Here is a 22,108-nt window from a genome sequence, read left to right on the forward strand (position 1 = left end):
CAGGCTTCGGCGGTCGTCGTCCCCGGAGTACTAGCTACCACCGTTCGATGTTTCATGTTTGTTTGGTTTTGTCTGTTTGTACACCTGTCCCTTGTTAGTGTTTGATTTGGTTTCCTATTTAGTTATCGTGTGTTGGGCCAGGTGTTATGTGTGATTGGTTTTTGTCTAGCTGTTGCTCTCATATTGACTCTCGTGTTTTGTTGTTTTCGAGAGTCCGCACTGTGTGCGCTATTGTCCTTTTACGCACGTTGTTGTTTGTGCGTAATTGGTATTTTGCCTCCCGGTTGGGTTGGCTGTTCGGTGCTGCCTTTGTTTTACTAAAGTCTGTTCACGAACGCCCGTGTTTCCTGCGCTTGATTTCCACACCGCATCTACACTCAGCTACTGACACAAATTATGATACACTGGGGAAAAAAAGTATTTAGTCAGCCACCAATTGTGCAAGTTCTCCCACTTAAAAAGATGAGAGAGGCCTGTAATTTTCATCATAGGTACACGTCAACTATAACAGACAAAATGAGAAAAAATAATCCAGAAAATCACATTATAGGATTTTTAATGAATTTATTTGCAAATTATGGTGGAAAATAAGTATTTGGTCAATAACAAAAGTTTCTCAATACTTTGTTATATACCCTTTGTTGGCAATGACACAGGTCAAATGTTTTCTGTAAGTCTTCACAAGGTTTTCACACACTGTTGCTGGTATTTTGGCCCATTCCTCCATGCAGATCTCCTCTAGAGCAGTGATGTTTTGGGGCTGTCGCTGGGCAACACGGACTTTCAACTCCCTCCAAAGATTTTCTATGGGGTTGAGATCTGCCACCAAGTACTAAGTCATGTTTTGCAGAGGGGTCAAATACTTATTTCCCTCATTAAACTGCAAATCAATTCATAACATTTTTGACATGCGTTTTTTTCTGGATTTTGTTGTTGTTATTCTGTCTCTCACTGTTCAAATAAACCTACCATTAAAATTATAGACTGATCATGTCTTTGTCAGTGGGCAAACGTACAAAATCAGCAGGGGATCAAATACTTTTTTCCCTCACTGTAGAACAGATCTACCACTTCCTTGAGACTTGTTTTCAATGAGAATGACAGAGCTATAACTCACATTTATATGTAAATTTGGTCGGGTCACCCAAAAAGTTACATATTTAATGTAAAATAAAACTTATAGAAACGTTTCATGGGAACATTGCAAGAACATTCAGAGAAAACCGCTGGACTGACACTCCATGCTGGTGGGAAAAATCCATCATATGCTCCAGAAAATGTTGACTTTCCTTTTTGGGGAACTTTTTGATCACAACGTTTACTCAAATTGTTCTGTATTAATGTAAATTGTAATTCTTAGTCAGCATGTGTTACCATGTAGTACATTATGGCCTCCTGTAGCTCAGTTGGTAGAGCATGGCGCTTGCAACGCTAGGGTTGTGGGTTCGACTCCCACGGGGGGCCACTAACTGTACGTCGCTCTGGATAAGAGCGTCTGCTAAATGACTAAAATGTAAATTATATTATATTAGACTGCTGTACGCGTTTTCACCCTGTCCTGTTTTTGATTGTAATATCCTTTGAGAAAAATAAGGTTTTTAGAAACAATCCCTGAATGCAATACATTTTTGTTAACCTGAAACTATATCTGCACCATCAACAGATTTGTTCAAAAACAATAATCATCACCTAATATAGTATTCACTAATGAAGAACTCACAGATGACAGAGCAACTGAGTTTTCTAACAGGTCTATTAGCTAAACCAGTAATGGTGGTACAACACAGAGACATCAAAATGATAATCTGTTATTTGTGTGTAATTCACAAATGACCATGAAAACAAACTCCAAAGCTAATCATTACAACAAATGAAATGTACTCAACAATGTTCGGGTTGCTCTGAAATTTTATTACACGTCAATATCATAATTGTAAATGTGATCTACCCTGAACACTTTGCATGATGTTAACCTTGAAGTTGAAACCGCAGTTTGTAAGATTTCCAGTTATTTCAATTAATGAACCACATCTCACATTGTGGCTTTAAAACAAAACAACTTTTCCATTTGCAAGTTATTACAGTGTGCATTAATCAATTGATCCATTCCCATAGTTTTGCCACATCACCTCTCTCTCCCCCTCCAACTTCTCACTCATCTTTGGATTTCTGCTCCTTGCGAGCCCGAGAGGCCATGAGTTTGAAGAAGAGGGCGGGCCACAGGGTGCGAATGTAGACGGCCAGAGTGGGCAGGGGCCCAGCCAATAGGACCTCTTTACTCCTGTGATGGACAGCCTTTAGGACCACTTGGGCCACCTCTTTCGGTTCCCGCCCCAAAGCTGTCGTCTTGTCCAGGACTTCACCAGAGTAGAAAGGAGAGAAATAAATAGACTACTAACGTAATTACAGAGAGAGGGGGAGGGGAAGAGCAGACAGAGAATGAGAGAGAGAGAGTGGCCAGTTAATTCCTCTCCCTTACCTCCATATTTGGAGCCATCCCCCGTGACAGCGTTAAGAGACAGGTTGGTTCTGATGTAGCCAGGGCTGACCACTGTCACCTGTATACTGTAGCGCTCCATCTCAGCCCTCAGACAGTCGAAGTAGGCCTGGGTGGCGTGTTTGGAGGCCGCATCTGCTCAAAACACACCATGTGTTTATTCCATTTCATTCCCTTACTACTACAGATATCACTGACAGAGCTATTTGCAGGTGGAAATAATACTTGTTTCACTTTCCTTTAGAAATGTGCCGTACTACGGTTTGTAGATTTTTGTATTGTGTTATACATTTTCAAAAATATAAAAAAGTCAAAATTTGTAATGATTTCATGGATAATTATTTAGCTTCAGTTATAGGGTTGGCATCACTATCACTACATTACTCACAAGCTGATCTGTAGGGAATGGCAATCTTCCCCTGGACACTGCTGATGACCACTACGTGTCCACTGCGCCGGCGAACCATGGAGGGCAGGAGGGCTACAGTTGGAGAGAGAGAGAGGGATGGAGAGAAAGGGAGAAAACAAACAAAGTTGAGAGAGTGGAGAGAAGAATCAAGAGACTACATGACCACAGAGAGTGTACATTTGGAAATCAAGTGATCATAACCTTCTACCTTGAGTCAGAGCTATGGGCCCAAAGTAGTTGGTATCCATGACGCCCCTCTGTACGGAGATGTGCGTCTCCAGGATGTTGCCGCGATGACTGATGCCGGCGTTGTTGATGAGGACGTCCACGTGGCCATAGCACCTCAGGATCTCCTCCGCGGCCATGGCAACCATTTCCGCTGTGTCGGACAGGTCAAAGATCACCATAATGGGGGTGTACGTCTGCCGGTGATGACATCATAGACATGTCATAAGAATTCAAGGGGTGCATCTCAATAGTCTAATGTTGCTCTCGCCCCTCGTCTCCTTTCCTTCATCTGACATGATGCAAAAAAGCTGAACTGGTGAAGGCAAAAATTCTAGTATCCAACTAATCGCTCTCCCTTATCATGTTTTCAGATCAGCCCAGTGGAGGAAGAGGAGATGAGAAGTGAGTGAGTGTGTGTGTGTGTGTGTGTGTGTGTCTCTATACCTGCCGCTGGCTTTCTGCTGCGGTGGCTGTGAGCTCCTGAACTACGTCCTGTAGCCTGGCTGCGTCCCGGCCACACAGAACCAGCCTTGCTTTGGCAGCATGGAACACCCGAGCACACTCTGCAACACAACACACACACTATTTTAAAGGTATAGTTCACTTTGAACTAGTACCTAGAACCTTTGAGTATGTTTTTTATTTTATTTTTGTGATTCTGTCTATGTAGCCTACATTGTGTATGCTATAAAATTGCCTCATTGAGGACATTTAAGTTTTCTAATCTAAAGTAACACTCACCTCTCCCCAGGCCAGAGCTGGCTCCAGTGATGACCACCACAGCGTCCTGGATGGTAGCCCCCTGTTGGAGCCTCTGGAGCAGCCGGTAGAGCAGCACCAGCCCTAGCCCACCCAGGACCAGCGGCACCACTCCCCCCATTACACGCTCCATGGCTGGGATGATTGGACAGGACCACCCGACCCTATCAGTTTACCCCGCCTGGACAACACACAACCACTTCTCTTCAGGATTTCCAAGCTGCTTCCCAAATGGCACCCTATTTTCTATATAGTGCACTAATTTTGATAGGAATCTGGTCGAAAGTAGTGCACTATGTAGAAAATAGCATAATTTCAGAGGCAAGTTAGAGGCTGTCAACTTGTGAGGAACAGCAGAAATCATTGCTCACCAAATTAAAATACCGTAAAACTTCAATTAATATCCCAGGCGTTTATTTGCTTAATCACTGAACACAACAGGCGCTTATTAGAGAGAGACTTCTATTTGAGCCAGGCGTCTATTTCCTTAATGAACACATCTTTTGCTTATTTGCATTGTTCATTGTTTAATTCCAGCATCCACTTCCAGCATTTTAATCAATTTCTAAATCTCCTGCACTAATGTGTTATCATGTACACACTGTGTCATGTTTCTTTTGTCTTAGCACACTTCTTTAAAGAAAAAAAAGAAACAACTTTTCCTTGACAGAATAATTATTCTCCTCTGAATTTCCGGTAGTTCTTACTTTTGACACTAGAGGGTGATCGGGCGATTTTTAGGGGTCTGTACTCCCGAAGTTGTTGACAGTTTTTGTGCTTGCCAGTTAGCTAGTAGTTCTCAACCTCCGTTCCGCCAGCAAGAATAAGCAAGACCTAGCAAGAATAAGGCCAATAACAGTACAGTATGAAACGCTGTGATAAGGCCGTGACCTCAGATTTCCCTTCAAAATAAAAGTCCCACAATGAAAATGCTAAGAAATAATAAATGGTAGAAATTCGTAACATTTTATTAGGAAATGTAAGCAGACTTCGAATTTTGTTTAACAATATGAAAAAATGAATAACGTTAATCGCATTTACAGCGCAAATAATAATAATAATAATAATGATAATAAAGCATTGACATTGTTAACAGCATTAAAAGTAATGATTACTAGATAGTTATCATGGTAACAGCAGTAATAATTTAAAAAAACTATTTATAATGCTACTTGTCACGCCCTGACGTATTTGTTGAGTCAGGGTGTGTATTTTCTGTGTCGTGTTGTGCTATGTTTATTGTCTATGGTTAGATCTAGTATGTATAGATCTATGTTGGCCAGGGTGGTTCCCAATCAGAGGCAGCTGTAGCTCGTTGTCTCTGATTGGGGACCATACTTAGTTAGCCTGTTGGCACTAGTGGGTGGTGGGATCTTGTTCCGTATAGGTTTGTTGTGTGTACCTTAAGACTTCACGTATCGTTTGTTTGTTGTTTTGTCGTGTTTGCACAGTTATAATAAACATGTACGCTTATCACGCTGCGCCTTGGTTCGACCAATCTTTAAACGATCGTGACACTACTATTAATAATAATAGTAATAACAATATTAATATTATTATAATTATAATAATCAACTTTAGAAAACATGGTCCGATGAAGCGGATGCTAAGCTACAGGAGTGTTTCGCTAGCACAGACTGGAATATGTTCCGGGATTCATCCGATTGCATTGAGGAGTTTACCACATCAATCACCTGCTTCATTGATAAGTGTATCGACAACGTTGTCCCCACAGTGACCATATGTACATATCCCAACCAGAATCCACGGATTACAGGCAGCATCCGTACTGAGCTAATGGCTAGAACTGCTGCTTTCAAGGAGCAGGACACTAGTCCGGACGCTTATAAGAAATCCCGCTACGCCCTCCGACGAACCATCAAACAGGCAAAGCGTCTGCACAGGACTAAGAACGAATCCTACTACACCGGCTCGACGCTCATCAGATGTGGCAAGGATTGCAAACTATCACAGAATACAAAGGGAAAACCAGCCGAGAGCTGCCCAGTTGCCACGAGCCTACCAGAGGAGCTAAATGCCTTTATGTTCGCTTCGAGGCAAGCAACACTGAACCATGCGTGAGGTGGCTACTCTGAAGAATCTCAAATATAAAATAAATGTTGATTTGTTTAACACTTTTTTGGTTACTACATGATTCCATTTGTGTTTTTCATAGTTTATGTCTACACTATTATTCTACAATGTAGAAATAGTAAAAATAAAGCAAAACCATTGAATGAGTAGGTGTGTCTAAACTTTTGACTGGTACTGTACATGTTTCAAGCAAACCACCATAGTCCCTAAGAATGCCAAGGTAACCTGTCAAAAACCCTGGACCCACTCTAATTTGCATACCGCCCCAACAGATCCACAGATTACGCAATCTCCATTGCACTCCACAATGCCCTTTCCCACCTGGATAAAAGGAACACCTACACGAGAATGCTGTTCATTGACTACAGCTCAGCGTTCAACAGCATAGTGCCCTCCAAGCTCATCACTAAGCTAAAGACCCTGGGACTGAACACCTCCCACTGCAACTGGATCCTGGACTTCCTGATGGGGCGTCCCCAGGTGGTGAGCGTAGGCAACAACACAACAACCACGCTGACCCTCAACACGGGGGCCCCTCAGGGGTGCATGCTCAGTCCCCTCCTGCACTCCCTGTTCACCCATGAGTTTGCTGATCACCGATGAAGATGAGACAGCCAATAGGGGGAGGTCAGAGACCTGGCATTGTGGTGCCAGGACAACAACCTCTCTCTCAACGTGAGCAAGACAAAGGAGCTTATCATGAACTACAGGAAACGGAGGGCCGAACACACCCCCATTCACATTGTAGTAGAGCGGATCGAGAGCGTCAAGTTCCTCGGTGTCCACATCACTAACGACCTATCATGGTCCACACACACCAACACAGTCGTGAAGAGGGCACGACCACGCCTCTTCCCCTCAGGAGGCTGAAAAGATTTGGCATTCACCCTCAGATAATCAAAACGTTATACAGCTGCACCATTGAGAGCATCTTGACAGGCTCCATCATCGCTTGGTATGGCAACTGCTCGACATCCGACCGCAAGGCGCTACAGAGGGTAGTGCGTACGGCTCAGTACATCACTGGGGCCGAACTCCCTGCCATCCAAGACCTCTATATCAGGCGGTGTCAGAGGAAGGTCCTAAAAATTCAGACTCCAGCCACCCAAGTTATAGACTTTTCTCTCTGCTACCGCACGGCAAGCAGTACCTGAGCACCAAGTCTGTGACCAAAAGGCACCTGAACAGCTTCTACCACCAAGCCATAAGACTGCTGAAAAGTTAATCAAATGGCTACCAGGACTATTTACACTGACTCCCTTTAATTATTTATTTATCTTAAATTGTTTTGCACTGATTCCCTTGCACTGGCTCTATGCACATTCACTAGACTCTACCCACACACACACTACACTGACACTCCAACACACACACGCATATTGACACCACACACACTCATAGACATATCTTTCATACGCTGCTGCTACTCTGTTTATTGCCTAGTCACTTTTACCCCTACCCACATGTACATACCTCAACTACCTTGTGCCCCTGCACATTGACTTAGTACTGGTACTCCTTCTATATACCCTCGTTATTGTTTTTATTGTGTTACTATTTCCTTTTTTATTTAGCAAATATTTGTCTTACTTTTTAACTCTGCACTGTTGGGAATGAGCTCGTAATTAAGCATTTCACTGTAAAGTCTATACCTGTTGTATTTGGCGCATGTGACCAATACAATTTGATTTTACTCAGGAGCACTTTTACTTTCCAAATTCACAGAGCGTCACTGCTCATTGGACCACCCATACGTAAAAATGTATGCACACATGACTGTAAGTCACTTTGGATAAAAACGTCTGCTAAATGGCATATTATTTATTATTATTATTCGGAAGCCCTTAAAAGCGGGGCCAATCAGCTTAAATCCAATAGTTTTTTCATATTGGACATAAATATTGCAACATACAATTTTCTGTCAATTGTGTCGCAGTAAAAAGGGGGTCCATTCTATTAAGATGGGATAATGGGACAATTTGGAGAAGTGGCGGTCAGTGCCGTTTAAGATGAGGGAGGACTATTATTATTTTTTATGAGCATGGCCTAATTTCTATTACAGCATATTCCATTCACCCAGTTCAATGTAACATCGATAGGTTTAGGCTACTACATGATACTCAAATTTTCCCTATACCCATCATAAGGTTGCTACAACCTAGCCTATGAATGAAAGTTTACAATGTAGGTGCACAGGTCGAGAGAATTTTGGGTAATCAAGGTGACAGACAGTGACACATTCAATACCGCCTTGCACACTCTTGCCTGCATCTACAGTTGAAGTCAGAAGTTTACATACATTTAGGTTGGTTTTTCAACCACTCCACAAATTTCTTGTTAACAAACTATAGTTTTAGCAAGTCGGTTAAGACATCTACTTTGTGCATGACACAAGTAATTTTTCCAACAATTGTTTACAGACAGATTATTTCCCTTATAATTCACTGTAACACAATTCCAGTGGGTCAGAAGTTTACATACACTAAGTTGAGTGTGCCTTTAAACAGCTTGGAAAATTCCAGAAAATGATGTAATGGCTTTAGAAGCTTCTGATAGGCTAATTGACATAATTTGAGTCAATTGGAGGTGTACCTGTGGATGTATTTCAAGACCTACCTTCAAACTCAGTGCCTCTTTGCTTGGTCCTCTGTAGCTCAGCTGGTAGAGCACAGCGCTTGTAACGCCAATGTAGTGGGTTCGATCCCCGGGACCATCCATACACAAAAAATGTATGCACGCATGACTGTAAGTCGCTTTGGATAAAAGCGTCTGCTAAATGGCATATTATTATTATTTGCTTGACATCATGGGGAAATCAAATCAGCCAAGACCTCAGAAAAAAATGTGTAGACCTCCACAAGTTTGGTTCATCCTTGGGAGCAATTTCCAAACGCCTGAAGGTACCACGTTCATCTGTACAAACAATAGTACGCAAGTATAAACACCATGGGACTATGCAGCCGTCATACCGCTCAGGAAGGAGACGCGTTCTGTCTCCTAGAGATGAACATACTTTGGTGCGAAAAGTGCAAATCAATCCCAGAACAAGAGCAAAGGACCTTGTGAAGATGCTGGAGGAAACAGGTAAAAAAGTATCTATATCCACAGTAAAACGAGTCCTATATCGACATAACCTGAAAGGCCGCTCTGCAAGGAAGAAGCAACTGCTCCAAAACCGCCATAAAAAAGCCAGACTACGGTTTGCAACTGCACATGGGGACAAAGATTGTACTTTTTGGAGAAATGTCCTCTGGTCTGATGAAACAAAAATAGAACTGTTTGCCCATAATGACCATCGTTATGTTTGGAGGAAAAAGGGGCAGGCTTGCAAGTCGAAGAACACCATCCCAACCGTGAAGCACGGGGGTGGCAGCATCATGCTGTGGGGGTGCTTTGCTGCAGGAGGGACTGGTGCACTTCACAAAATAGATGGCATCATGAGGAAGGAAAATTATGTGGATATATTGAAGCAACATCTCAAGACATCAGTCAGGATGTTAAAGCTTGGTCGCAAATGGGTCTTCCAAATGGACAATGACCCCAAGCATACTTCCATAGTTGTGGCAAAATGGCTTAAGGACAACAAAGTCAAGGTATTGGAGTGGCCATCACAAAGCCCTGACCTCAATCCTATAGAAAATGTGTGGGCAGAACTGAAAAAGTGTGTGCGAGCAAGGAGGCCTACAAACCTGACTCAGTTACACCTGCTCTGTCAGGTCCTTATTGTGGGAAGCTTGTGGAAGGCTACCCGAAACGTTTGACCCAAGTTAAACAATTTAAAGGCAATGCTACAAAATACTAATTGAGTGTATGTAAACTTCTGACCCACTGGGAATGTGATGAAATAAAAGCTGAAATAAATCATTCTCTCTACTATTATTCTGACATTTCACATTCTTAAAATAAATTGGTGATCGTAACTGACCTAAGACAGGGAATTTTTACTAGGATTAAATGTCAGGAATTGTGAAAAACTGAGTTTAAATGTATTTGGCTATGGTGTATGTAAACTTCCGACTTCAACTGTAGCTGATCTAGAGTGTAATCATCAGTCCAACAGTTGCAAACGAGTGTCTATTGGACAAATTCAGGTATGTTTATCCCTGTTTCGTTTCGTTTGCTAAACATTTTCCCAACAGAATCGGTGGAATGAATACCCCCTGATCACACGCAAACACAGTTCACTTTCATAGCAGCCACATACAAACAGCAAAAGTTATCCGCGACTCGCGCTGCAGTGTCACAATACCTAATACTCTGGTCCTGAATCTTGCACCCGCTACTCACACTGGTCCAGGATTCGTTTCAGCCTGGGTTCGTTTGCGTTTCACACATGCTTTATAGCGCGGATCGACACTAGTGCAGCTGTAAGCAAGCGGCTCTGCTGGCTAAATAGAAACAAGCACACACCAACAGTGACAGTTATGCTCTGTATACCGAGACACACAGTTTGGTCTTCGAGCTAGTTTACTTTGCTACAAAGCAGAACCCTCACATTAAATACAGAAGAATCAGTCACTAGCTACATCAGTTGCTAAATTATTTTAAATATTCCACAACCAAGCCACCATACTAAAATATGAGCCTAGCTAGTACTGAAGCTAATGACAGATGGCTAATAACTTCAACATGACTAACCAAAGTGCCGCAAATATCTTATGTAGCTATGCCGAGTGACTTGACACACCTGAACTGAAGTCCGTCTGACTCGTCGTCAACATACAAAGGTTTATTATGATAATATTTTATAGTAATTTTTGTTGAGATCCAAAAACCGAATGTAGAAAGTAACCCGGAAGCAGCTAGGAAAGCTTAATTCCAGCCAATCAGTTGTATGTGACGGTAGAAGGGTTTCTGCCAATCACGTGTAGGTTATTAATCAATGTGTGCGCATTATTTCTAACCCGGGGTATCCCGTTTTTTAACCGGTGGAAACAGGTTGTATTCCTCTAGTTTACAATACTTTCAACTCTACACATTATATTTATATCTGCCACACCAAAGATTATGGATATACTGACAAGATACATGTCTCCAAGCCCTAACAATTGTAGTCGTTGTCCACGAAGCGGAACAGCGGGCTGTCTAGCTCCCGTCTATCCTTTCTTTGGATTGGTGGATACATCTCATTATTGTAATCCTGTTTTGAATATTCGATGAGGGTTGACGTCAACTGCCTGTACACTACTAGCCTCATGTCATGAATATGCGTAGCCATCTCGAGACAACTCCGATACAAAGTGTTTTTTTCCCTCAAAGTTGCCGGGAAGTCACGTTTCCTACTTCTATCAGTACAGTCGTAACAACGTAAACATTACGAAATTTATATTTTATCAAATAAACGTCACGTAGCAAATAAGCCATTCATTTTTTTGTTGACCAAATTTGACACTCATTGACCTCCATACAAAAACTCCGTGCTTGGTGTGCGAAACAACGAAAATACGCCACCTGCTGGAGGGAGACAGATTTTCCACTGACTTGGGCCTCTCTTCTCTGGTATCACACGATTCTCAACTGATGTCGACTCTCAAATTCATAACAAGATGATCCAAAAGATAGAGCTGGAGGTAATAAGCTAGCATAATTACTATAAAAAACATTGTACATTTTGTAAGTATTTTAACTGCAGTCCCAACAAAGACTTTCCAGGTTGTTCATGGATGGGCAATGTTTAGTTTGTATAATATTTAGCAAAGAAGCAATGTGAAAGAAAACACAGGTAAAGGGGGTATGTAGCCCCATATTGATGATAGCCAAATACTTGGTTGGCTGGTTACATTTCCAATGCAGTCCTAATTAAAACTTGCAAACCATTTCATGCATTGCAAAGAATGACAATCAGGTCCCCATCAAGCTGCAAAGCCTGACATATTCAAATAATATTCCAAATTAAACTAAATACAATTGAAAACCATAATGGTTAGAAACAATATCACAAAAAGTAATATTGCTCTCTCCCTGAAATGTCCAAAAACCTACAACAGCTTATTAATTTACTAGTGAGAAATGTCCCCAAAAAATATTTTTATTTTTAACTATGAATGACCATTTTCTTGTAACCCGGCCAAGTCGTGTGTACATGAGGTTGTCATGTTGTATTTTACATAGCAAACAACCTGATTTTAAGAGAGAAAAAAACACCACAAGAAGACTACTGCCACCATTTGGGACTCAGATCCATATACACTGAATATGCCAAACATTAGGAACACCTTCCTAATAGTGAGCTGCCCACCCCCTCTTGCCCTCAGAACAGCCTCAATTAGTCAGGGCATGGACTCTACAAGGCGTCAAGCGTTCCATAAGGATGGTGGCCCATGTTGACCAATGCTTCCCACAGTTAGGTCAAGTTGGCTGGATGTCCTTTAGGTGGTGGACCATTCTTGATACACATGGGAAACCCCAGCAGCGTTGCAGTTCTTGGCACAAACCGGTACGCCAGGATTCTACTACCATACCCAGATCAAAGGCACTTTAATATTTTGTCTTGCCCATTTACCCTCTGAATGGCACACATTCACAATCCATGTCTCAATTGTCACAAGGCTTAAACATTATTCCTTAACCTGTCTCCTCCCCTTCATCTACACTGATTTAAGTGGATTTAACAAGTGACATCAATAAAGGATCATAGCTTTCACCTGGATTCACTTGGTCAGTCTGTCATGGAAAGAAAATTAGTTCTTAATGTTTGGTACACTCAGTGTATATGTCCCTTACATACACAACCCACTCCTACACTCAGCAAGTCCCCATTAAGTGTCTAACAATCCCACAAAGAGCTCCATGTGGACAGGCTTTTTACCCATGACTGCATGTGCGTAAAGGACAAGACAGACCAACACGATGGTGGCGATTCAACATGTAGAATCGTTGGGAAATGAACAGAAAGGCAATAGGACTTGCTACGCATGGCCGACATTTGTGTTGTTCTGTCTTGTCCTTAACAACTTTGACTGGTGAGGGATGACCAAACAAGTATGTTTAAAGGTCTTGACTTTGCCTTTGTTCCAAAGAGTGAATAAACCTAGAAAGACAAAAATCTGAAAACAAAGGTAGTGCTATTGCCTTTGTGATTCAAGACATGGTGTATAATTTGTTTAATGAAAAATAAAATACAGAAAGGAGAGTTTGAAATATCCTAATGTTTAATGAAAGGGTGACGTACTGATCAGCAAGAAAGGGGTACAGTAAAACTACAAGGAATAGACAAAAATGTTGGTAATACTCTGTTTCAACCGCAACACGATTCAGTCTTTATTTACTTTTACTTAGCTACCCTTGTGCACTAACTTAGTGTATTGAGAGGGGGCCAGGGACGGGGGAAGAGGCGCAAGGGTACCATATGGATAAGTGCACTGGTGATGTCACTTACAAGTAAAGAAAATGAGAAGGGAAAAATAATTCCTTCTAGTTTTAACTATATCCCTCTGATCCATCAAACAGCCCAAAAGTAAGCGCCCGCGCAAGTGGGGTGGGGGGGTTAGGGGCAAACCCTCGACTCTGCGCATGGCTTCCACTTGGCTTACTACTGGGTGGATTCTTTCTTTTCCCGGTATATCTTTTATTATTTTTTTGTATTTTTTGTATTTCTCTTCAGAGTGTGCTCATACCGCGTAGAGTTCGTAGATCTTCTTGGCGCAGTAGGCCAGGGCGGCCAGCGCTATCGTGTTGTGGAGTCTCTTTCTGTGGATGTCATCCCTGCGCACCAGCACCACTGGCGTGGAGGAGGTGAGTGTGTGCAGGGGCAGCCGTGAGAGTTTTTGGCTGTCGTACTCCACCTGGTACTTGCAGCAGGGATCGAACTGCCAGGAGATTCCGTAGAGGGCGGAGCAAGCCACGCTGAGGGCGCCAGCGGGCAGTGCCACGTAGCGCGAGTACTCAGGCGGCAGCGAGAGCGGCGTCAGGAGGCAGGCGGTGCCCGACAGCACGGCTGTCTTGTGCAGGCAGTTGCCCACAGCGATCCAGCGGGCCGTCTCGTCGCCAATGCGCGTGGGCTCGATCACAATGTACTTGTACTGGGCCTCCAGCGCCTGCTCCAGCTCGTACTCAAACTGGTCCTGCGCATTCTCCCCGTTGTAGATCTCGTGAACGATGTAGCAGTCCGTTGCCGCCATCACTCCCCTGTGCACAGAGAGTGGAGATAAAGAGGGAGAGAGGGGATTGGGTGGGGATCAGAAATAGTAAGTAGATGGAAAATAAAGAGTATCACAATATTAAAATCCAAATTATTTTCCAAGCTTCATAGCAATTATGCAGCTTTGTGGCCCAAGGCAAGTGGTTGCACTAGTTCTTTGAATGATGATGTACAGATTAATACCACTTGTGAAGAAATAAGGGGAACAACTACTTAAAACAAAAAAAAATAAGACAGTCCATGTCCTTGATATCAGATTAGTGCACAACACCTGTTTTTTCAGCACACTGTATGGTCAAAACAAGACACTTCTGTGGAACTGTGATGCCTGTGCATGTTTGACATAAGAGCTGTGGAATCAAAGGGAAAGTAGGGTATTTTCTCGCGTTTAGAATTCTCATAGAGTTCACTAACTAGTCGTCAGTCACTGTCAAGTTGCCTGTTAGTAATAAGCTATTGTGATAACGTTAACTTAGCTATGGACAATATAAACAATGTTAAGTGTAAAACTCGAATGGCTCACTTTGCAAACATTATGGCCCGCGCAAGAGTGCTAGCTAGCTCCCTAACAAGGTTAAAACGGCTAGCTAAATAAAACTGCGTAAATTCACCCTGGCTGAGCGCACTCTGAGTCTGACACTCCAGAGCGAATTTACGAACGCACCCGTCAAGTAGCTAACTACTGTTAGCTAGCTAACGTAAACACAACTCTGGGTTAGCGAGCATGTTGATCATTCACAACTGCTTCAACAATTCCAGTAACATGTATATTAACTACGTATAACATTGGAGCTGCTGCTGTGCTGTATTGGACGCAGCTTTGCATAACGTCAGGTCATACACATTGGTTAGCTCCACCACTGTTTGGAAGCTAGCTGCTCTGAAAACTAGCTAGTACGTAAATTGCAAGCGGCGAGTAAAACATTAGTATTGTGTTATATGACCGATATATTTGATATGTGCTAGTATATCTACTTTTTAACGTTACGGCATGTTTTCACACTATTTTAGTTGGATGGCTAACCTATCCAGAACTTGATTTTGAAGCTTTGATGAACAGGTTAGCGACGCTAGCAAACATGCTAATCAAAACATCACATGAGCAGTTATGGAGGAAGCAATTCGGAAAAGTGACAGCTGCATTAAGCTTTTAAAAGTCATACGTTGGAATTGTGAATGTGTGGCGTACCATAAAAGACCTTGTACACAAAAAGAGTCGTAATATGACAATGATTGAGTGTAACTGACCTCTCCCTGTTGACTGGGACACCGCGCCTCCTTCCCAACGACGCCATCTTGGAGAACCAACACACGACTGCTGTCGACGCAGTGCAAGCTAGGATGTGTAGTGTGTATGCTATACTTGCAATACACTGCGAGGACAACTTAATGTACTTTGTCGTACTACATTTCCCATAATTAATTTAATGCACGTAGGATGTACCACTCATATTATTTATAGCATGTAAATGTAGAGGTCAGTTTAATTTACCACACTAGTACCTTTTATTGACGTAAACTGTAATCCAAACTGTGCTCAACACAAATGCGGAAAATGCTGCCTACACAAATCATGTTTATGTTTTGTAACAGTTGGGAGATGACCAATCGCAAGCAAGGACAACACAATGGGAATCGAGTAGGCCAAACCATTCTATAGTCAGGTTGCGCAGCAGGTACATTGTTCCGCTTACTATTTACACTTATGGGCAACACTCACGGTTCAATGCAACTGACTGTCGCACTAAAGTGGGGGTGATATTTACCTGCCTCAGGTTGCTATACTCACCCATATTGTGTCCGGTCTTATCCAAGCTTCTCTAGTGAGTTGATCCCTGGCTTATCGCACACACGGTGTACAACTCTATACTGGGAAGTGTGTTGTAACCCTTTAACAAGCCAGTGCCAACCAAGGTAACACGTGCAATCCATTAGCCCGCTCCCTGCCTCCCTCTCCAATAGATTGATTGCATAAAATGCACCTTTAAAATGTTATCACCTTGGTATTCTGCAGCTCAGAGGTGAAGTATACTAGGAAACCTAAACTACTTTAAATGTATAAGGCACTTCTAAATTATTGTAAATCAACGTTTCAATTGTTAGCTAGTCAATTAGTCAAATAAGGTATTATTTCATTTAAAACAGGATAGAGACATGGAAAATAATATCAGACTGTCTGCAGACTTTATACCCATCTCTGTCAGACAGTAGGCCTACAGAGCCATCCCCTGAAGACTCAGTGTCATCAGTTTTACTGCCTACCTGACCAGTATGCATTCAGTCACCTTGCAAAAAGTACATCTCACCTAGGTCAAAGCCAGAGAGAATCTCTACTGCAGTTTAAGATACTCAGCAAATAAAAAATAAAGGGTAAAACCTGTCACTTGATATTTGACTTTTGTTTTCTTAAGCCATGCTTGTAAACTGTATAGAGAAAATGTTGCACAAGATTTGAACTGTAGTAGAACAGCCCTGAATTAGTGCTTTTACAGACAGTAGAAGATCATCCCCACTGTCGATGAAGGTTCTATGGCAATGTCTCATGTCAGATAGCACAGCAGCTTTCTGTACAGTAACATTTAAGGTGAAGGGTAGGCCTACTGAGGAGTGGTTGTCCTGATGAACATGGGGACAGATAGTCTTGGGCAGTAGGACTAGAGGGAAGCGCCTCACTATCCCACGACAGGCTGACTGTATGTATGGGATATAGCCCACAAGTTGATGGTCTAAAGTAAACCAGGTGTGGCCAACCCTCCTCCTAGAGAGCTATTGGATGTGCACACTATTGCGCCAACCCTGCTCTAACACACCTGATTCAGTTAATCAAGGTCGTGATGAACAGCTGGTTTTTGTCTTGCTGGTTTTGACGAGAGAACAAATATAGAAACTAAAGACCTGACCCGAATGATCATGGTTGCATTCCACTCCAGAAAGCTGTTCCCTTCCTCCTGCCCTTGTTCACTCCTCTTCAAGGACCAGCCAAGACAGGATAGGTGAAAACAATACGGCCGAAGCGTGATGGAGACATTGCTTCTTACAGTACAAAAAACAGGAATCATGTATACAGTCTTGCCACTATATAGACAATAAGACAGCCTTGGGGGCAGCAAGACTCTTCAACATACCTTTGTTTTCACACACACTCAAACACACAGACGTCCATGCCCATGGAGGACAGGCCGCGAGTAATGACAATGGCACTCGGACAGTTCCTCTACCACTGCTCTCCAACAGGGAGTCTTTATGTCCGTAGAGATAGGGAGAGCTCTAGTATGGTTGCCCCCTTCCAGTCTCTCCCTTACCACCCTCCACCCAAAACAGAGCACAAAGTCCTCCAAACCGAAAGAATGAGGCCATGCTTTCAACCTCGGTCTCTCTCCCTCTCCGCTCCTCTCTGTCATGGGGTCACATGGGGTGGATGTGCTCCAGGTATTGAGGTTGGGGATTCTCTTTGACGTATTTCTGGATGTACCAGCAGGTCAGGTGAGCCTTCAGATCCTCTTCCACTACAAAATCCATGGCCGCCTGCAATCAACAGAACATTGCCATTTAATTAAGGTGTTGTTTTGTAGCTTGAGTTCACAAAGTAATTGTCTTTGTCGTTCTGGTTTTATTTTAATACATGCAGTAACCAGGGACTGCAGATGAAAGGTGAGACACTTGCGCTATTATATTTTATATAAAGATTTTAAAACAGTAACGTTCCGGTCTACACAGATCTTCAAACAAACCATGTTTTCATTTTCTTCTTCCTCTTAGCTCTACCATAACCACTCCCTTGATATTACCCACCAGCGCTCTGAGCTCAGCTCATCTGGCAAAGCTCTGCCTTGACTGAATAAACAGGCCGATGCTTGGATTTCCAGAATTACAAGCAACAATCATATTGCCAGGCAGCTGTTATAAAGAGAACTAGATGGGAAAGAGTCCAAACTGTCCCATGAAAGCAGTTTATCAGCTGCCAGCTTAGGAAACTATTTACTATCTCTTCCTGGTTTAAAGATGTACAAAGACTTTTCTCCCCACACACAGAGTGAGCTGAGCAGCTCCAGATTGCAAGAAGGTCCTCCTGCAGAATTGTTGTGATATTGTAAATGATGGGTAACAGAGGTTGTTTCTGGACAAGGCCATGGGCTCAAATGCCTAACTAATAATACTGAGACCTATGGACTCCCATCATTTATCTAAAAGGCCCAGATAAGTGTAAGCCCTAAGCAACAAGGCCCACAAGTTTCTGTAATATTGCTTACACCTATCCAGGACTTTCAGATCTGGAAGGGGGTGTCAATAAGATCTAGGGATATAATAGGAGTGAGGGTGTAGTGTCTATTTTGGCATTGGGCCATGGTTCCATTCCATATTGTCAGACAGTCGAACCTTGGCCAGGTGCTTGGCAATGCCTCTCCCTCTGTAGGCATCTGGAACCTCCGTATGCTGCAGGTCCACAGTCTTCTTCCCAACATACTCGTACAAGAGGACCGCACGGTCATGAGAGCCTGGGACCAATTTAGAAGGGTGCAATGTTACAGAATAGAAACATTTAAAATATATAATGTAACACACATATATTATTTGTAGGCTAAATAAGTTGTCATGACTCATGCATAATATGGAGTTGTGTCCGCTATAGGGCTACTCCATGCCTGACTATTAAAGGTCTGTACACATCAGTCTGAGTCTCCATCAGACCTCAATGAAATATCTATCAAAGATAGGGGTGCAGGCAGATAAATGAGGAATTGGGTTTTTAGAGAAAGTGAAGCAGATTCTCTCAAATAATCAGTTTTTTTTTGTTGCAAATGTGCATGCACATAAAATAGCAAACACTAACTGAGATGGAGGACAACATTTTAGATGCGTGACAGCAACAGCATTCAATTCAACCACTCACTGCCAGGAAGCTAACAATTAGCCTCGTTGGCTAACGCAATGCCACATATAGAACAATGAGACAGATATTTCACTTTATAAATGTGAAGAATCGGCTTGGCGTTTCCACTCACTACCAAATATGGTAGTGAGAGGAAGCCAACTGGCGGGAAGTGGGAGAAGATGGAACGAGATTTTGGCCGACATTCTGCACATTTTCTCATCGATGAAACATTTGATCTCAATACAGTTCTGTTCCCAAAACTAGAATCTGTTATGAACAGAGTAGACTAAGGTTTGTAGACATTGCCCTTTGCAAAAGTTTTTTATAATCGCGTTATTTAGGAGTGCAAATGCGAATTGAGTTATTGCACAAGCGCACTTCACAGAGTAGGCGTTACCTAACGGAAATATTCAGATGATGCTAGAACGCACCAATAGGATCTCGCTAGCTCGTGCTTAGCACTGCCCCCCTCCTTGCGTGTTCTGCCCACTATGGCTCATTTGTTCCCATTGGAAACCAAGGGCTGTGGTCGCTTGGTTTAGTTATAAAAAATATTTGGCTATGCCACTTGAGTTCTAGCTAGTAGCTTTTTGTCCGTTTGTTTACTAACAACGACCATTAGGGAAAAGTACGCTCCTTTTCTAGCTAAGTTACAGCTCGACTGCAATGAGGTAAGCTAGCCCAAAATATTATGAAAAAGTTGGTTAGCAAGCTAGCTTAACCACACTCTTTGGTAAACAGTTGTTAAAAGGGAAAACACATACGATTTCGCATAGCTAACGTTACATTACCATTTAGTCGTATGGTAAACTGTCGCTTCTTTTTATCATGTTCTACTGCTATCGGAGTGTTGATTTCGGGGATATTCATCTGCGTAGCCTGGGCCATGGTCTTTCGTCGTCCTTTCGCCAAAACGTATTTAATTGAGGTGAAATGGAACTCAAAGCGATCAAATCATAGCCACCTCAAACTCAGAAGAATCAATATCCAGCAAAAACACTCCATCATCCCCCTAGGACTCGGAGTAGGAAATCAACTGTAGATCACATGGTCTGAGCGGACCAATGATTGCTGCGATTCTTGATTTGAGAATGGCAGAGTTCCAGGCCGCCTACATTGTAGTTGCGTTGCGCGTAATCAGTTTATCTTGTCATAAATTATCAGTTAACGTCTCAAATATTCATGGTTTTCATTCAGTCAAGGTTAAACATCTGCAGAGATCTGACACACACATGAGAAGGGCTTACCAAGAAAAACTTCAGACATTTGCAGATATGAAACAGACAATCATAATATCAGTAAAAAAACATCAAATTCCCAGTTTATGCTTCAAAACCAACTTTATAAGAGTTTTTAAAAATGGGTTATATTTGACTCACAATTCCATGACTAAGACATTGTTGGCAGAATAGATGGATACAGTTCAAATCAAATCAGTTGTTAAAAGGGTAAACACGTACAATTTCGCATAGCTAACATTACATTACCATTTAGTCGTATGGTAAACTGTCGCTTCTTTTTTATCGTGTTCTACTGCTATCGGAGTGTTGATTTCGGGGACATTCATCTGTGTAGCCTGGGCCATGGTTCAATGCATGATTAATATTATTCACCAATACATTTCTTGCTAGTCCCAAAAACATTGGCATCAGGTTGTAAATCACAGCTGGCCTGGTACATTGTTTGCTGCCGCCACCCATTTGGGATGCACTGTTTCAGTTTCAATGACTCAATAATTTGAACAAAAACGGACGACTGTAGCTAAGGCTGGGAATGTCAAAACAATCAAACTAGCAAGGGCAATCATCACAAGTCAGTCATAACGTGGCTACTAGGCTAGCATACATGTGTCAAACACAAGGCCCGCGGGCCGAATAGGACACATAAGCGAGTATAAATGAGTCAACAGTTGAGTCATCTACTCTATGAAATTACAGCCTGATGCACTTGTATAGTTAATTCAACTTAAACTGCGCTGCTTTCGTGTGTCCTGTTGACAGCGCTGCAGTGGAGGTAAAGTGTACAGACACATGCCACAGTCCTAGCTAGGCTCCTAAAATGTTGCAGCCTGGCTTCGGTTTTTAAAGCTTGACAATGAACAGTGGTGGAAAAAGTACCTAATGGTCATACTTGAGTAAAAGTAAAGATACCTTAATTGAAAATGACTAAAGTAAAAGTGAAATTCACCCAGTAAAATACTACTTGAGTAAAAGGCTACAAGTATTTAGTTTTAAATATACTTAAGTAACAAAAGTAAATGTAATTGCTAAATTATACTTAAGTATCAAAAGTAAAAGTAAAAGTATTAATCACTTCAAATTCCTTATATTAAGCGAACCAGACGGCACCATTTTCATGTTTTTAACATTTACGGATAGCCAGGGGCACATTCCAACACTCAGACATAATTTACAAACGAACCATTTGCGTTTAGTGAGTCCGCCAGATCAGAGTAGGGATGACCAGGGATGTTCTCTTGATAAGTGTGTGAATTTGACCATGTTCCTGTCCTGCTAAGCATTCAAAATGTAATGAGTATTTTTGGGGGTCATGGAAAATGTATGGAGTAAAAAGTACATTATTTTCTTTAGGAATGTAGTGGAGTAAAAGTAAAAGTTGTCAAATATATGAATAGTAAAGTACAGATACCCACAAAAACTACTTACAGTTTAAGTCGGAAGTTTACATACACTTAGGTTGGAGTCATTAAAACTTGTTTTTCAACCACTTCACAAATTTCTTGTTAACAAACTATAGTTTTGGCAAGTCGGTTAGGACATCTACTTTGTGCATAACACAAGTAATTTTTCCAACAATTGTTTACAGACAGATTATTTCACTTATAATTCACTGTATCACAATTCCAGTGGGTCAGAAGTTTACATACACTAAGTTGACTGTGCCTTTAAGCAGCTTGGAAATATCCAGAAAATGATGTCATGGCTTTAGAAGCTTCTGATAGGCTAATTTATATCATTTGAGTCAATTGGAGGTGTACCTGTGGATGTATTTCAAGGCCTACCTTCAAACTCAGTGCCTCTTTGCTTGACATCATGGGAAAATCAAAAGAAATCAGCCAAGACTTCAGAAAAAAAATTGTAGGACTCC

At 42.1% G+C, this 22,108-nt stretch overlaps 3 protein-coding genes across 11 annotated transcripts; all 3 read right to left on the reverse strand.

Moving 5' to 3' along the window:
- Positions 1-1,890: 1,890 nt before the first annotated feature.
- On the reverse strand, positions 1,891-10,818 carry LOC311103537 (dehydrogenase/reductase SDR family member 7B-like). 8 transcript variants are annotated; one of them, XM_084145117.1, is made up of 8 exons: positions 10,626-10,807; positions 10,275-10,375; positions 3,876-4,074; positions 3,579-3,697; positions 3,115-3,328; positions 2,886-2,978; positions 2,480-2,632; positions 1,891-2,357 (listed from the first exon to the last, which is right to left on the reverse strand). In XM_084145117.1, the coding sequence occupies exons 3-8, from the start codon at positions 4,024-4,026 to the stop codon at positions 2,152-2,154; spliced, it is 936 nt and encodes a 311-aa protein (XP_084001243.1). In that variant the 5' UTR covers positions 4,027-4,074; positions 10,275-10,375; positions 10,626-10,807; the 3' UTR covers positions 1,891-2,151. The 8 variants fall into 8 exon arrangements, with proteins under 8 accessions (XP_084001243.1, XP_084001239.1, XP_084001241.1 ...); XM_084145113.1 differs by having other exon boundaries at positions 10,237-10,375; positions 10,675-10,793; XM_084145115.1 differs by having other exon boundaries at positions 10,237-10,375; positions 10,626-10,790.
- Positions 10,819-13,117: 2,299 nt separating this feature from the next.
- Positions 13,118-16,012, reverse strand: LOC311144816 (transmembrane protein 11, mitochondrial). 2 transcript variants are annotated; one of them, XM_084180959.1, is made up of 2 exons: positions 15,917-16,012; positions 13,118-14,114 (listed from the first exon to the last, which is right to left on the reverse strand). In XM_084180959.1, exon 2 carries the CDS (start codon positions 14,105-14,107, stop codon positions 13,598-13,600), a length of 510 nt encoding a protein of 169 aa, XP_084037085.1. In that variant the 5' UTR covers positions 14,108-14,114; positions 15,917-16,012; the 3' UTR covers positions 13,118-13,597. The 2 variants fall into 2 exon arrangements, with proteins under 2 accessions (XP_084037085.1, XP_084037084.1); XM_084180958.1 differs by lacking the exon at positions 15,917-16,012 and adding an exon at positions 15,376-15,677.
- On the reverse strand, positions 15,917-20,021 carry LOC311144829 (protein NATD1-like). The gene is made up of 3 exons (XM_084180978.1): positions 19,792-20,021; positions 18,505-18,623; positions 15,917-17,652 (listed from the first exon to the last, which is right to left on the reverse strand). The coding sequence occupies exons 1-3, from the start codon at positions 19,886-19,888 to the stop codon at positions 17,533-17,535; spliced, it is 336 nt and encodes a 111-aa protein (XP_084037104.1). The 5' UTR covers positions 19,889-20,021; the 3' UTR covers positions 15,917-17,532.
- Positions 20,022-22,108: the final 2,087 nt, after the last annotated feature.

This window comes from Coregonus lavaretus (assembly GCF_964263955.1).
Source record: "Coregonus lavaretus genome assembly, chromosome: 2".
Taxonomy (NCBI): Eukaryota; Metazoa; Chordata; class Actinopteri; order Salmoniformes; family Salmonidae; genus Coregonus; species Coregonus lavaretus.